Below are 16510 nucleotides of genomic sequence, written 5' to 3'. Positions count from 1 at the left end.
ATGGGGAAGGGAGATACTTGATAAAAGGAAACGTGCAAAAGTTGGCCCGAAGCTCATTACCCTATAGCCAGACGATGCAAAGTTGACAGAGAAAGAGAGAATACACTTTATTGCTCAGCTTGGCAGCTGTAAGTTGGCTGCGAGAATTCCTACGCGAGGGCTTGTTGTTCTTGCAGGTGTTCCGAGGCGAGCCAAGCACTCCATGAACTAGGGGGTGAGTAGGGGTAATGTGGTGACTGTATGGCTAATAATGGGCATTCAAGAGAGAATGGAAGATACTGACAGAATGTTCTGGGATGCTGGCACTTAAGTATGCGGCTCACTAGTGGTACATATATGTCCTAGCCGGTGTATAGAGGATGTTATGCTCAGTTTTGTGAAGGAGAAAAGTGTACGTTTATTCGGCAAGAGTCGACATTTCTTCAGGAAGAAACGATGAAGAAAGCCGCTAAAGAAAATGGTGGTATCAGGTACAAGAACTGAAATCACCCTTGCTTGGAGAGCTCCAAAGTGAGCTGCAGGCCACTGGAAGGATTTGTGACTACATAAGGATTTTCATGGCAACTGCCTTTATTTTACGTTTGTGGCTCAGATTAGCAAGTACGAGACAGTCGTCGAAGTAACATATGCTCAACAACTGGCAAGTTTTCGATGAGGTCTTCGATACGCTTGCTGGTCAATGAAAAGTAGACACTGCATAACATTGGAGCTACTAATGATTCGGTGCAGACACCTTCACGTTGAACGCGTAATTAATGGGTGAATTCAACTGTTGGCAATAAATAAAAATTTGGTACGGTGACGAAATAGTGCGGTTATGGCCTGAGGTGTTTTACAGCTGGCTAAGTATGGCATAGTGAGACAAAGCAGGTGCGCGTTACCCCTCCAGGCCGGCTTGATGACCCTATGCTGCAGGTCGAGCACCTGATCCCCCAACACCAGGTGAGAGCACTCTCTCAGAGGAGGGCCGCGACGCACTCCACCGCCCGCCACCAGGCACAGCAGGGAGCGGGGCCCTGAAGGAGAGGAGGACGTACACGTAACCATACACACGCAGGCACACATGCTTTACAGGGACACTGAGAACATCCAATTACCTTTGACAGTTAAAAAATATTGGAGGGGACACTTAAGCTCCACCTTAACTATGATGCAACAGCATTAATTGGTTAATGCCTGTAAATGCGCAATTAGTAATTGTCTAATTTACATTCAAAGGTCGCTGGGAGTCCTCATACCACTCCTGGTGCAGTGGTGCAGCGCTTAAGCGATGCACCACAGCCCTGCGAGGGCAGGTGCTATCATCTGTGGGGCTTGTGCAACCTAGGTTGCTCTTCCCGAGCAACCTGTCCTGACCAATCATTAATTTAACTGCAACCTGCCACGATTGGAAGTTTGCTCAGAATTCGGTGGGCAGGTTGTGACAATGCCACAAAGTCACGTGACCTAGGCTGATTCTCCGGGGATTTTTTCGGCCATGACACCGCCGCCGCCGCCAGATTTGCTGCGCCTCTTCTCTAGCTTTGTTGAAGAAACGGAGTAAATTTTGCGTTTTCTTGGAGCTGGGACCAAATCTACAAATGCCAATTCAATGGCATGACATTCAGCCCGGCTTGTGACACCTATGGTTGCGACGAAACCTTAAGGCACATACCATCTACTTCTATTGACGATTAAGTGCCCTAGCTGATGCCCTGCAGATGGGCTTGAGCTAGCTGGACAGCAGACCTTTCTCGAATGCTGGGGTCATCTGCGACATGGGTCAGAGCTTTTCGCCTGTTGCTGCAGCAGTTGAAGTGTGCACGGTTAGGAGACAATTTGTTGACATTTAGTGCATGGATGTGTACGCTTTGTCGGTGAGCATGCATCCTTCTCCTTTTCCTCATCTCACCTTTCATTGCACAGATGTAGTAAAGAAAGAGAGGCAGCTTCCCCTCTCGGTGTCCTCTCTGCTGTGACGCACGCCGATAACATTGCGTTTAGTTGCCTCGGGTTACTATCATTGTAGCTCGATCGACGTAAACCCCGAATTTGCAACCGACGTGTGGTCTTGCTATACACAGTAAAATGTCTCACCTGGACCGTACACCTTGGTGGGCAAGGGCAGGGCCAGCAGACCTCTACGGCGGCCGTCAGTGCTGCTGCTGGTGGTGCCGCTGCCGATTCCACCCGACTCGATGACCTTGATCCCGTTGCCTCGTGACTTCGCCTTGGACTGTGTCTGCTCGAATCCGGTAGAACGAGGCATGCTCACGGCTTCGAAGTTGGGGAGGGGCCCTTCCGTCTCTGGAGAGAAATGTTTAGGACGTATGATGTCTTATTTGCTCTAGAACGTTCTGGGCGAGAATAAAAGAGGTTTGAAAGGGCAACGGGGCTTGTTAATAATTGCAGTGTTTGCGTTGTGTCGTAATTTCAATCACCGCATATTTTTGTGTTTTCTTTCTGTTCACTGTTAGAGTTCGTGCTCCCGTCAATATAATCTTTTGTGTTGAACGCTTGAAGAGTGGCTGCCGGACTGGGGCAGGATAACAAATCAAAAGGCAGAAATTGCAGGTTACCGGCCAAAGCAAGGCTTTTTTTCATATTTTTTTGTTCAGAGGTAATTCGTTAAGGGCTGGTACAGGCCCACTACCTGCACAACAATTAACTATATGCTGATGAAGCTTTTGGTTATCTTCCTCAGCTACTTGGTTGATTGTGCTTAAAATATACTAAATGCGATCTGTTCAGTAGCGTTTTTGGTTGCAGTGCTTCTTATAAACTGTCACAATGCTCGTGTACTGCAATTTCGGCTAGGTACAAAGCGGAAACTTAACCTGTACGCTTCACTATGGCATGCCTGCTAGCCCACAGTTAACCTTCCACGAATGAAAACTATAATATTCATTAACAATTCGATGAAGAGTAGGCAAGCATTGAAATAAATTTCGTCTGAAGGGGCAATAACAGTTAAAGAAGAATGTACAGTCAATCTGCAAATCAATGACGATGTTTCGGAAATCTTAGTTTCTTAGAACGCAACGATGCGGACAACATGAGTCGGTGAACATCATTCAACAACTTGCAGTGGAAAACAGTATCACGGTGGAGAAGGCCACTCATGATCTCACGCTGAATGCTATATACAAGTTGGCAGCGGGGCTAAGGTAATTACCACCGCTCATTCGACCTTGAGAAGCAGTGGGGTCCTGTCGCATTTCGTAGAGGGCACCGTTGTAGGAATGCCACCTGGTGGACAGCGAGCTTCTTTCCGTGGTCGCTTCTTGAAGTGGCGTGGTGCCAAGGCTGATCGTTGTTGCCGGCCGGTCGCGCCAGATGGGTGGAAAGCGCCCCAACGCGGTTGCTTTCATCGGCTCTGTGCTGGTCACTGTTGACGGAGGCGGCGCTGGTGTTGTTCGAAACTTGGCGAAATCTGTGAGGAAAGAATAAGAAAGAAAATGCACAAAGTAAAGGCAGGCAACCCCTACATTTTCTGCCATCAGTGTACGAAGAAACTGCAGTAACAGAGGTGTTATTCGAGCTATATTCTAGCATTCAGCACCCGAATCGTACTGACTAGACTGTGATTGGCTGCGGCGCCGACCAATGGCGCTGGGCATCGGTGAGCTTGATATCACGTCTACTAATGTGACTCATGGCTCCCTCAGTAATTCTAGATGTTACAATTATAACGGGCAGGGTCAGACGTTAAGCTAGGGATGTGCGAAAATTGAAAAATTTCGATAAGTTAATTGAATATCCTCTTATTCCATTCGTCAAATGAATCAAATAGGTCACATTAAAAATTATTCAAACCGAGTCGAATATGTCCCCGTGTTTGCGAATAATTGGTGCAAAAATCGAATCAGGCCAGCCATATTTTTGTTCAACTTCCAAAATGAGAGTCCACACTGACGCCGTGTATGATGCCGCCGCAATTGGTATGCTCGGGTGGTAGCGTTCCTGAAGCATATATAGCAACACCACTTGGAAGGATTGGTTCAGCACCGCGGTGCGGTTCATAGGTTTGACGGTGTTCATAAGGCTCATTCATACATGGCCTTCAGGATTAGAAGACATGGCAGGACTGAAGCAGTTTCAGCAAACCCTGCCTTGATGCCTGATCTTGGAGGCCACGGCTCATACGTTGCTCTTGTCCACCTCATTACTGAGATGCGGTGCTAGTTTTTCTTTTCTTCGATCTTCAATAGCAAAAAGGTAATTTTTCCACAAAAGCAATTCTGAACGAAACATTTTTTAACGGGAGTTTATGAACGCAATTTTTACATATATTGTAAGATTTTACTATATAACCATCAATATATCTGCAGATCTCCTCTCGACAGGCTTGCATTTTTTTCCTATTAACGTTTTTGCTATGGTCAAATATGTTTTGCACTGGTTTTTTATGGCAGTCAATTTAACTGCTCAATGCGAGCGATGGAAAAACTATAAGAGAAATATTTATCTACACATCGGAACAATGAACCATTACCTTCAATATTTCCATAACAGTAGCTTACAAAGCTTACAGTATTCCAATTTCTAAAATGTTTGTCCAAGAATGCTGGACATGTTATACGTATAACGTGGTGGTCCTAGAGTTAATAAACTGGCCTCGTGTTGCAGCCATCTAGGGGAGATCAGGGTATACGAGTTTTTAAGCGTGTGTTGTCCAGAACTTTTCCTTGCTGTTCAAGCAGCTGAAACCTTAGGCAATAATTTACAATTCATGAGCATAAATGAGGTGTCAGAAAAAAACAGCTTTATTTGTAACTGCACAGTGAGGAGCTTCCCTTTGATCTCGTTATCTCAAGCAGGATAGAAACTGTACTTTAAGTTCTATAGATGCAGTATTCAGTTTCTTTGTTCTCTTCTGAAGTGATCAAAATAAAATATTTGTGGTTGCGGAATTTACTGCTGCCATGGTAACAACCACTCGTCGCTCACCTTTCTCGCCATCGTGCAATGGCCAGTGAACCACCTCATTCAGTGCGTCTTTTTAACAAAACGAAGTGAGCGCAGCCATTTGTTTGTTTTTCTCATTTTAAAAAGTTCAAAGGGCCTTATAAGTATGAAAAATCAAAAACAAAATTTCAGCTGGTGCTCTCGGGCAGCACAAGACAATAAAGGTTTAACAGCTATAGGTGTAATTCCATAAGTTACAGTACCGTCACGGAACGCCTTCACAAGCGCTTTCCAGTTTCACACGACTGTCTGCTTTGTACGAGCATTCACACAAGTTGCGATCGGTCATTAAAATATTCAATTCGGATTTATCACTATTCGATTCGTATTGATTCGGTTTTTAGTTACGCTATTAGTATTATATCATGGTTTTAGAGAAATCGCTGTTCGCAGACCCCTACAATTAAGTCGGTAAAAGCAGCAGAGGTGACGCCCTTTGAGAAATTTTGTGGGTACATAAAATCTGCCTGCGCAGTCTAATCATACCATAACAGATGGGAAGCTTAAATGTACTCACGAGACAATGTTCGTTTTCTTATTGCATGGCAAAAGTTCAATGTTCGTTTTCTTATTGGATGGCAAAAGTTGGCAAGGTACCTACAATTAAGATTGTTACTTTTTACATCACTTGCTGCACGTCACTTCCAGCACGTGACACTGTACCTAGCCCGACGCTCAATATGCGCATGCGATGGCAAGCTTAGATGCTTTGAAGTTTAAGGATAAGCAACAAAGTGGCGGGGGACTTTCGAGAAGCAATTAGATGTATTGTTACTTCATGTGGTGCTGTATCTTTGTTGGTACTAATAACACGCCTGTCAATTTTTTGCCTGTATAAGACTCAAGTTTTGCAGTTTGCCTATGTTTATGCACGAGGAGGAGTTACGAAGGAAGTGGCAGAGCTTTAACACACCACTCTGTGCTGCTACACTTCATAAACAAGACGGACAAGTAAAAATTAAAGCCCCGCTGTGTCTAAACGAGCGGATGCGACTCACCGTTGGAATGCCGCATCAGCTCATCAGCTGTGTAGGATGAAGCAAACAAAAAAAATGCTAATGAAAGCTTGTACAGAGCACAGAGTTCAGAAAACAACTGACAGAGACGGGCATGACGTGGAAGGAATGAATTATTTTTCTGCAGTACTTCATCTTCTCGGCGTTTGCAAGCATATGTGTGAAGCACATCAGTTGTTCAGGGGGCAATAAGTACAAACAGAAGTTTGCCTAAATTGATAAGAAAAAAGAGACCATTATAACTGAAAATGAAGCTTTTATTGCTAGAAAAGCTGGAAACCAAATACAGGTGCCGCCACCAGCAGCCAGTTTCAGAAGCAGAATGTGTGTGTCGACAGATTTTCCTTGCTGATCTCGGAGGCCATGCTATACTGCTTTTCTGCTCGAAATAAAACCCGTCATTTTCGGCAAAATCGACTGGAGCGAAGATTTTTAAATCCAGTTTTTTCGCGCCGATAAATTCCTCTCTTGCTATGGGACAAAAATCAGCATAGCCAAAAAGAATCAGATAATTTTTAATGAGGACAGCAGCTGGATGGAATTGGCTTTAGTGCTCATTCAATGAAGCGACGCAGGCCAACTTTTCGAAGCTCTAATTATATAACTATATATCACACGTCCCATTGTTTGTTATTGTGCCTGCTGACACAAAAACTAACGAGCAGTCTGCGGTAATATAAGGCCAGGTTTGCAGCTAAGAATAAACCAATGTGTAAGATAGCTCATGTGAAATAGAAGCAGTAAAACACGAGTGAAGAAATGATGGACATTCGTACCGTATCTTCGCATCTCGTAAGCGCTGGGGAGGTCTTCCTCTTCGTCTGCACAAGAAAGACAGCCAGTAATTTTACGCTTGAACCTTGAAATTTTGTAGCGAAGCCTTAAACGTGCAGCAGAGCTGTCAAATCGAGAGCAGGGATTGTCCCTGCATGACTTAACGCTGAAAATCGAGCCTAAGACATATCTTGCTTGGACTAGTTAATGAAAAATTTGTTCAATATGTCTTCAATGGTGGTATCATGGCAGCGGGAACCATGGAATAAGGTTTAGCGTCCTAAAAACCTTGTTTTTCAGCCAATTTTAAAACCAATGTAACTATTTTGCCATGCAGTAGGGTAAAAATCGTAAAGCTTCCCTGCTATTTAGGAGCTCTTAAAGAGGTGGGAGTCAGTTTAAGCGCGTTTACATTGTGTGTGTGTGTGTGTGGGGGGGGCATAAACATAATAAAGTTCACTTGTGTTCCAACAGGCATTAAAGAAGTTCTAAGCACCTCACAGCACTCGTCACGGTGTAACCAACACAAATAAGCACCTATAGGAGTGACCAAGGCTTCTCTTTTTCCGAGTGCTTCAGAAATTTCTTAATTTTCTGTATACAGGACTTTGCCTATCACACAATTAATCCAAGATTCAAAACACACCAAAATATATTTTATGTGTTTTACAACTAAAATAAACCTAATTTGTTTTAAAAAAATAATATCAGAATATGTATCTCATGTTTCAAGAGGATATATAATTTGTACAAAGCGAGGCTTTATTTCAGAAAAAATCAGCCTGTTGGGCAAACTACTTCCGCCCGAATAATTTCAGCATATCGCCATAACATGGATTCTATTCCATGCGAGCGCTTTTTGACAATAGTTGGGCATGAGATATTTACAAGTCATCTGGTTTTTGTAACGCACAGGAGTGTGCCCGTAGGGTCGCGGTGAAAGGTTGGCGAGTTAATGTGATATAGTTTGAGGTTGAATTGAATTCAGCGTACTTTTATTGTAATTAAAAGTACAATAAAAGTATGCCAAATTCATTTTTGGAAATTCGCGTTTAACCGAGAAAGGTCAACATATTCTTGACGCGTGCCGCACCTGCAGCTGGCTATAAATTAGAGGTTACACTCACTCAGAAGAGGTAATTAACGAAGTGCAGAAATGAACTGCATGATGAGACAGTTTGATTAAGTAGGGCAGTTGTGGGCTTTGAGGTATCGCTCCTCTGTGCATGTGTCTTACTTGCTTAAGAACGTGATGCTTCACCCTCCTGCTCAACAACCCAAGGATAACTTGGCAACCCGCCTTTTAGAAATGCGCTTCCACTTCTGGAGTTTGTGTTCGAGCAATCTATCGTTTTCATTACTCTCCTTACTGGCAATAGCATTTCCTTCTCCAAGCCACAGCTATAAATGCTTTGCCAGTAATTAATGCCTCTTGTATGTTAATCATCATCATCAGCCTGACTACACCCACTGCAGGGCAAAGGTCTCTCCCATGCCTTTCCAATTAACCCTGTCCTTTGCCAGCTGGGGCCATCGTATGCCCGCAAACTTCCTAGTCTCATCCGCCCACCTAACCTCCTGCCGCCCCCTCCTACGCTTGCCTTCTCTTGGAATCCACTCTGTTACCCTTAAGGACCAGCGGTTGTCTTGCCTTTGCATCACATGCCCTGCCCAAATCCAACTTGCTAATCTCATCCAAATGTTCGGGTTGACAAAGCCTAAGTAAACTTGAAGTAACTTAGGACAGTAGAGAAATACCATATTATATCATAAAATAAAGATGATTCATCAGTGGGAAATAATATTCGGCAAGTAACAGATAACTGAATTCTGGAATAATTAAACAACAGAAAAAAGTCCATCAAATTTTCGAAAAAAAAACAATATTTCATTCCGTGGTATGGCATGTTATCAGCCTGAGTTCTGAGTAGTATGCACCTTTATGAAGCAGGCCTACTCGTTCGTAGGGGTAAGCTGACCCAACGTTTAAAGAAGCACCAGAAGCCACCTATGTGACCAAGCACGCTTTTTCGCTTTTAAGCCAGCGGAAAGGATGTAAAAAGAAGTTCAGCAGTACCATCGTACTCTTCATGCTTTTTGCGAAATATGCTATCCTTGGCTCTTGCTGTGTATAAGGAAAAACGGACTCACTGTAAGCCAAATTCATGCCGTCTTCATCGTAATCGTCCTGCGGAGCTGCGGAAGAACCAGAAAAAAAATGTCATGCCGCTTTGCATAAAGTTCAAGCTGCCCAGCGTACCACATACCACATAACGCAGTCTGTAGTAAACAACCAAACAGATAAATATATAAACAAACAAATAAATGAAAACATGACGCACATAAAAGCTATTGAACGTTGCAGTATTTTCGTAATGGACTTTTTGCTTCAAAGGCATTGCTGTTCAGTCGTGCGTGCAATTATCACGAGCTCATTATTTAAAAGATGCGGACTTTTGAAGGAGAACAAAGTATAGAAGAGGACAGTGTTTCAAGTAGATTCAGCCCATGATATCTCGCGGTTTGACCTGATCGAAGGACAGTGCTTGTTCACCTGTGGTTGAGACGCTGCTCTTGCGTTGCGGTGGCCACTCTTCTCTCTTGGGAGCGGCCCTACCTGCGTTTTAGATCAAGTAGTTCTTTTTTCTTTGACGTGCATATAGGACCAGTCATATCCTGTATCGCCCAATACAACAAAAATGTTCTTTGAATGCTAGTTCAAGTTGTACAAGAAAAATATGTTGATGGAGAACAACAAACATACACTTTGTGGTACTTAGCGAGCACAAAAAAAAAATGGCGGTGGTTTAGCTCTGGTTAAACCTGGAGTGACGCGTAGCTACAGCTGGCTGAGTGGAACTTGCTCACGTGACCAACCACGTGATCATCCACGCCGCCGGCAGCTGCTCCGCACTACGTCACCAACCACGTGACAGACGGGGTGGCGGCGCCGCCACGCTGAAGGCTCGAAATGCTACCGTAATGTAGCTATCGCTGCAAGATTGGGTGGGACACCTAAGCTTCGCCTTAAGAATATGACGCGAAAAAATAGGACGCGCAGGTGTTCCCATGCAGCGGTTGGGCTTGTGCGGCCACAGTTGCTCTTACCGAGCAGCCTCTCGCAATCATTAATTTAACTGCCACCTGTCAGGGTGGTTAGTTTCCTCACAATCTCGTGAGCAGGTTGTGATGGCCCCAAAAGGTAACGTGACCTGGTAGCCCACCTATGTTGCTTCCCCGGGGGTGGCCGTCTAAGACACCCTACGCCACCCTATTTATCGCTCACAACGCCGCCTACGACGATAGAGGTTACGCTATCGCGTTATGCTACCGCGTAAGTCCCCAGGGAAATGTACCGACATTGCTTGCATCGGTTATTTTTGTCTACGTAAAACTGTAGCCCATACAGCAGCGCTACATGTGTACACCAAGATTATTCGTACTAAAGACACAAAAATTCAATAATGACGTCAGAAGAACCCAGATACGCTTGCTTGCAGTTTGAGAATTCCGTGCAATGAAATAAATCAATTCTGGATATGTCAAACCCGGATATTTCGAAATATTGGCCATATATAACACACATTATTGCCTCGGAAACCATGTGTAAAAGTACAGGAAAGTGGCGTTGTGCATATTGAACAATTTAGCCAGTCGTTCGATATACCGAACTGCGCACCGCACCCCTGCAAGTGTAGCTTCTGCTAACGACTCTCTTCGATCACTTTCCGCGAGCGGAGTCTGGTCGGCTGCGCATCCTTGGGCACCTGCTGGCTGCTATAGCGCTGTGAAGCCTCGTGACGAGGTGAATGTGACGTTTTCTTGGGGTTGTCCTTCGGTCTCTTGTACTCGTTTTTCCTTCCACTTAACTGTCATGCGGTGAAGCCAATTTAAACAACTAAAGCCTAGCGGCGGTTCTTGCGTGGCGTCCTTCGCTGCCGAAGACGTTGCGGAAGCCAACCTTAGTTAAATTTTAATGAGGAATTATTCTTATTATAGTGTACTAATAACAGTATTAGACATCTTATGGCAGGAAATCGATAGTTACAAAGCAGCGTCCACGGAGGCTTCAGTGGTAATCAGGTTAGGCCTATCAACGCCTTTCGAGCTGTGCGCCGATGCGTAACACGCTGCTAAGAAAAGCGCATCACTAGCGTAGGTGCAGTTACTTATTGCTTGTATATCAAAGTATTGATATATGAAACTGTGTCGCGATCCCATTCCAGTTTGGTATCACCAGATTCGACGGTAATCCGAGGTAGGCTCTATAACACGCAAAGCGTGCTCTGCCGCATTGATTATAATAGTGCGGAGAAGCATACTCTACAAGGCGTGCCCTGTGTACGAGGTATTCTTAGTCACGGTGGAAAGAAAAACTGTGATTATGGGAAAGCTATGTAGGATACTGAATTTTCTAACAATGAATACGGTCGTTCGATGTGTGTACAAACCTAGCTGTGGTGGAGGCATCGACTCTGGGTTAACCGGGGCATTCGCTGTGGCGACGGGCTCGATATTCATGTCAGAATCTGCGGAAGCAGGAACATCTTATTAGTCGCAAAAAAAAAAAATGCGTGCTAAACTATGAATGCGTAGTTGTGCCACCAAAGCGGCCTTGTGAGTAGGGAGGAGTTCAGAAAGATAAAAATGCAGCCCATTCAACATCGCCTGCGCTCGCTTCGCCAAGTTCATCAAAGACTTTTGTTACTCTTTAGGTTATGGGAAGCGAAAACTGGGCTCATATTTTTACAGTATCCGGTGATATAACCTTAGATGACGCGTATTACATTAGCAACCTCTCCTGTTTTCGCACGCTACACCCATAAGGCAACCTTTTTTCTGGTGCTGCACAAGAGTTGCGTGTGGGTGTGTTATGCGAGCGATGGTTGCAACCGCGCGGCAAGGACAGACACGGACATATGCCGCAACGCACATGACCGCCTCTGGGTTGAGGCCAGCGTCTCGCCAAGCGCCTTCCACTGTGCCTTCTTCGAGGGTGTACTGCCGGCCCTCGCCCGGAGCCGACACGCGTCATCGGGCTCCTGCACTAAGTCACCTCACTTTAATATCCAATAAACCCGAGATATACTACACCACATATATGTGGCAAGCTTTTAGAGTAGAACATGTGACAAATATGGTTTTTTTTTCGAACTTTGCGGACTCCTTTTTCTGAGGACAGCGTAGCATCGACATTTTTCTGGTACTTCCTTCGCGTTCCTGACGATTAGCAGATCCTTGTTCTGCTTACCTGCGCTGTCGAGACTTGCCATCGCGTCGACGTCCGCGGCGACTGGCCGATCGGAAAAAGAACGGGAAGAAAAAGCAAAAATAAGGAAAGCGGTAAACTGAAGGAAAATGTTCTTGTTGGCTGGTTTGTTCATGTCAGTTTGTTAAATATTAAAAATTATAGGGCGATAAGGTGACTCAAGTGACACGCTTTCAATTCATGATTGCGTCGACGTGCTATTTAACGTTGTAATAGACTGTCTTCTCTCTACAAGATGTAGACAAATATACGCAGTACAGCATGCTAGGCGAGTTGGTTTTAACTTCCATATCGACAGCGCTAAAGACGGAACAGAAGGAAAACACAAGTCACACAACAGTGCGCTGACTGACAACTCTTGTCAGTCAGTTGTCACTTGTCAGTCAGCGCTCTGTTGTGTGACTTGTGTTTTCCTTCTCTCCCGTCTTTAGCGCTGTAGATATGGAAATATACAGGTTATCGCATGTCCTTGTACCGGGCCTTTTTCAACTTGCGAAGCGTAAACAATTTGTTTTCTGCTCCACCTATTCCTGTTGTCCCCTCTTCTCTCCGCAATCTTCTACCATTTTATTTCTTTTGGCCGCATATAAGGCGTCAGATAAACATGCCTCACTTCGCACGGGTGGCAGTCACCTTGCTGTAATTTATTATTTAAAAAAAAACATTGCTACCACCACCAACATACTAACGACCTTAGGTACTGCAGATGTCCTAGTGTGAGCCCCAGACTCTTGCGAAGCAATGGCCTCTTGAGCCATCTGCAGGTTTTTGCAACAGCACAGAAGCCACGGGACGCGATTCTGCTACGTGAGTAATGGATAGATGAATAGGGAGTCTAGGCGACAGCAACATAGGAGACATGAAGAGAGCACTCCTGACCGCGTCCTCCTCCTGAGAGCACGAAGGTTGCCGTGGCGACGCCTCCGACGGCGCAGAGCAGGCCCAGGACGCTGCCCAGGTAGACCAGGGGACGGCCCATGTTGCACTCTGGCGAAGGCAGCTGGCTGCGAGGAAGAGTGAGAGCACAGACACTCGTTCACACGTAATACGCATTGCTGGGGCGACCGTTAGGTGTTTATTATACTGCCACCTTGCATCGCCAGGACAGCTGGATGGACACACAGGCTTTGAAGGAAGAATGCAGTCAAGCAGAAAGGAATTAACGAAGAAACCACGACGACGACCAAAGAAAACTCTTAACTTCCCCGCGCTCCCTGGTGGCTTAGCGATTGTAGCGCCAGAATGGCCTCTCCCGTTAAGAGTATAATACTCTCCTTTAGGTTCACTTTGTGCGATGTCAGCGCACGTTAAAGATCCCCAGGTGGTCGAAATCATTCCGGAGCCCTCCACTATACGGCACCTCTTTCTTCCTTTCTTCTCTCGGCCCCTACGTTATCCCTTCTCTTACGGGGCAGTTCAGGCGTCCGCCTGTATGTGAGACAGATACTGTGCCATTTCCTTTCCCCCAAAACCAATTTAATAATTTAATAATAATAATAGGTTCACTTTACGTACGTTCCCCCGTGGCATGTTAGTTCGTTGGTATCCCGACGCTGACATTCGTCCAGCTTTGAGGGCAACACGATGTCAAAGCACTGGTCATTGTGGAATGGTAGCGCGGTAGTAATGATAAGAGGATACAGTAAAATAAAAAAATAAGAGTATAGGGCTGTCATTTATTGTTGATATGGTCACTATCGCGGTCGCGTAGAGACAGGAGAATAAAAAGTACACTGAAATGCTCTCGCCGGCTCTTCGACGTCGTTCGCTAATACTCGCTGCGAAAAGTTGCGGCGGCAGCCTACTGTTGCAAGTCATCGGGAAATGATGGAACGCTATTTTCGCCACCGTTGGTTCGAATCCCACTCGGCGGATGGGATGTAGTTTTTTTCTGGCTAGATAGCAAGTTTAGGAATATTTCAAATAAGTTCGCCACCATGCCGCCGTCAGATTCGCTGTCATGTTCTTTTCAGGTCCACCGTGTGTTCAGAGCGATGTTGGCTTTAATTCTCGTCGAATGAAAGCTAAACGGATTTAGTACTTGACAATAACTATTGCCGGTAAGGCGAAACGGTGAGCTCCGGAACGATGCGGTAGACCCGAAAGGAGCTTTTTTAGTGATTATTGTTGGCTATCCGGAAAGGTTAAGGCGTAGTACCTGTCTCACTCTAGGTGGACACCTCAACTGCGCCGTGAGGAAAACTATGAAGGAGAAAACAAAAGAAGGAAGGAAGCAACATAGAGGCGCCGTGGTGGTAGGCTCCGGATTAATAATAATAATTGGTTTTTAGGGAAAGGAAACGGCGCAGTGCCTGTCTCATATATCGTTGGACACCCGAACCGCGCCGTAAGAGAAGGGATAAAGGAGGGAGCCAAAGAAGAAAGGATAAAAGAGGAGCCGTAGTGGAGGGCTCCGGAATGATTTCGACCACCTGGGGATCTTTAACGTGCACTGACATCGCACAGCACACGGGCGCCTTAGCGTTTTGCCTCCATAAAAACGCAGCCGTCGCGGTCGGGTTCGAACCCGGGAATTCCGGATCAGTAGCCGAGCGCCTTAACAACTGAGCCACCGCGGCGGGTGGGCTCTAATTTTCACACCTGGGGTGTTTTACGCGCGCTGACATCGCGCAGCACACGGGAGTCTTTAAGTTACGTCTCCATCGAAACGCCATCTCCGCGGTATGAACGGAACGCACGTCGTGGCTAAGTGGTTAAGGCGCTCGTCTAGTGAGCATGAGCACCCGGGTTCGAACCCGACCGCGGCGGCAGTGTTTCGATGGAGGATAAAGGCAAAAGGAGCCCATGTGCTGTGCGATGTCAGTGCACGTTAAAGATCCACAGGTGGTCGAAATCATTCCGGAGACCACTACTATGGCACCTCTTTCTCCCTTCCTTCTCTCATTCCCTCCTTTATTCCTTCCCCTACGGCGCGGTTCGAGTGTCCACCGAGATATGTGAGGCAGTTGTTGCGCCCTTTCGTTTCTTCAAAACCAATTTTCATTTGTTTAGGTCGGGCAGTACTTACACGTCTTTGGCATCGCCATGGAATAACTCGGACGCAGGCGACGGCGAGTGTGACGGGCTGTGCGAGTCGTATTCGGGTGGCGACTCGGAGCAGGAAATGCTGGACCAGTGAATGCCCTCGAGCGACACCGGGTTTGGCGGCCCGGGAAGCAGCCTGCGCGCTGAAACGACACACGTGCGGGTTCCGATTTGTTTATTTTGACACACCCGCCGCGGTGGCTCAGTGGTTAGAGCGCTTGGCTACTGATCCGGAGTTCCCGGGTTAGAACCCGACCGCGGCGGCTGCGTTTTTATGGAGGAAAAACGCTAAGGCGCCCATGTGCTGTGCGATGTCAGTGCACGTTAAAGATCCGCAGGTGGTCGAAATTATTCCGGAGCCCTCCACTACGGCACCTCCTTCTTCCCTTCTTCTTTCGCTCCCTCCCTTATCCCTTCCCTTACGGCGCGGTTCAGGTGTCCGCCGATATATGAGACAGATACTGCGCCATTTCCTGTCCCCAAGAACCAATTATTATTTATTTATTTATTTTGTCACCGAGGGGCGCGTAAGACCAGATAAAGAGATAAATACTGTTTAAAGACCCGTAAAGCAACTAGCCAAAAATATTCCTGGCATCCAGTGTTTTCCCGAATACTTAACCAGGTCCTGTCGTTGTTATCAGAGAGGATAGAGTAATGAATATGAGCGCATTAGGTTTAACTTCCTTTGCAAATTGATCCATTCAAGCATTTTATTTTTGTGAAGAAAAGCTAGGAGAAAAAAATCTAATATATATATACGTTTCAGAGTTTAGTTCTTCCGTCTGCAGGCGTCGACTTTAGTTAGAACTGATATTTATGTTCTGGATATTTATATGGCAGCGTATTTGCGTGCCGGTTTAAGTTACTATGTCAAATGATCTACTTTAGAGACTTGTAGTGACGCATTTACAACACCACGAAGCTCAGAATATGTGGAAGATGAAAAAGGAGTTAAATTTTCATCTCCTGGGACTTTGGCCGCTGCTTAAGCTCCTTTAGCTCATCACAATACTGCTCAAAAGCACACCTTGTTTCCCGGAATGTTTTGACCAATCTTCGCTGTTATTCATATAGTCATATAAGATTGTCATGAAAACGGTGCTTTCTCGTTCTATATACATTCGGTGAGTCAGCTGATATGAGACAATGACTACAAAGAGCAGCCACAAAAAAAGAAAGGCACAGCGTTATTTTTTCTCACCGGCCGGCTTGGGGCTTTCCGTGGATGGCTCCATCGGATGGTTGAGCTTGCACCAATTCTCGCAGCTGACCTGAAAATGACCATTAAACACGTTTGCATGAGACGTGCACAAACTGGCACGAAACGTTCAAGAAAACGCTTCAGGCACTAATCCGCCGTTTCCCAGTGTTTGTACCTGAGCTCTGTTATGATATGCAGGTCGGAGGAGGAAGTATGTTAGGGGTGAATAGCAATTTCCGTAGTAGCGCGAGGGAG

At 45.7% G+C, this 16510-nt stretch overlaps 1 protein-coding gene across 1 annotated transcript; it reads right to left on the bottom strand.

Annotated features, from left to right (window-relative positions):
• Nucleotides 1-485: 485 nt before the first annotated feature.
• LOC144102179 (uncharacterized) lies at nucleotides 486-3559 on the bottom strand. The gene is made up of 4 exons (XM_077635492.1): nucleotides 3155-3559; nucleotides 2077-2286; nucleotides 837-1016; nucleotides 486-541 (listed from the first exon to the last, which is right to left on the bottom strand). The coding sequence occupies exons 1-4, from the start codon at nucleotides 3477-3479 to the stop codon at nucleotides 486-488; spliced, it is 771 nt and encodes a 256-aa protein (XP_077491618.1). The 5' UTR covers nucleotides 3480-3559.
• Between the last annotated feature and the right edge of the window lie 12951 nt (nucleotides 3560-16510).

Source organism: Amblyomma americanum, chromosome 8 (genome assembly GCF_052857255.1).
Source record: "Amblyomma americanum isolate KBUSLIRL-KWMA chromosome 8, ASM5285725v1, whole genome shotgun sequence".
Lineage (NCBI taxonomy): Eukaryota > Metazoa > Arthropoda > Arachnida > Ixodida > Ixodidae > Amblyomma > Amblyomma americanum.
Note: the sequence above shows the minus strand (reverse complement) of the source record. Positions and strands in the feature narration are given on the sequence as shown.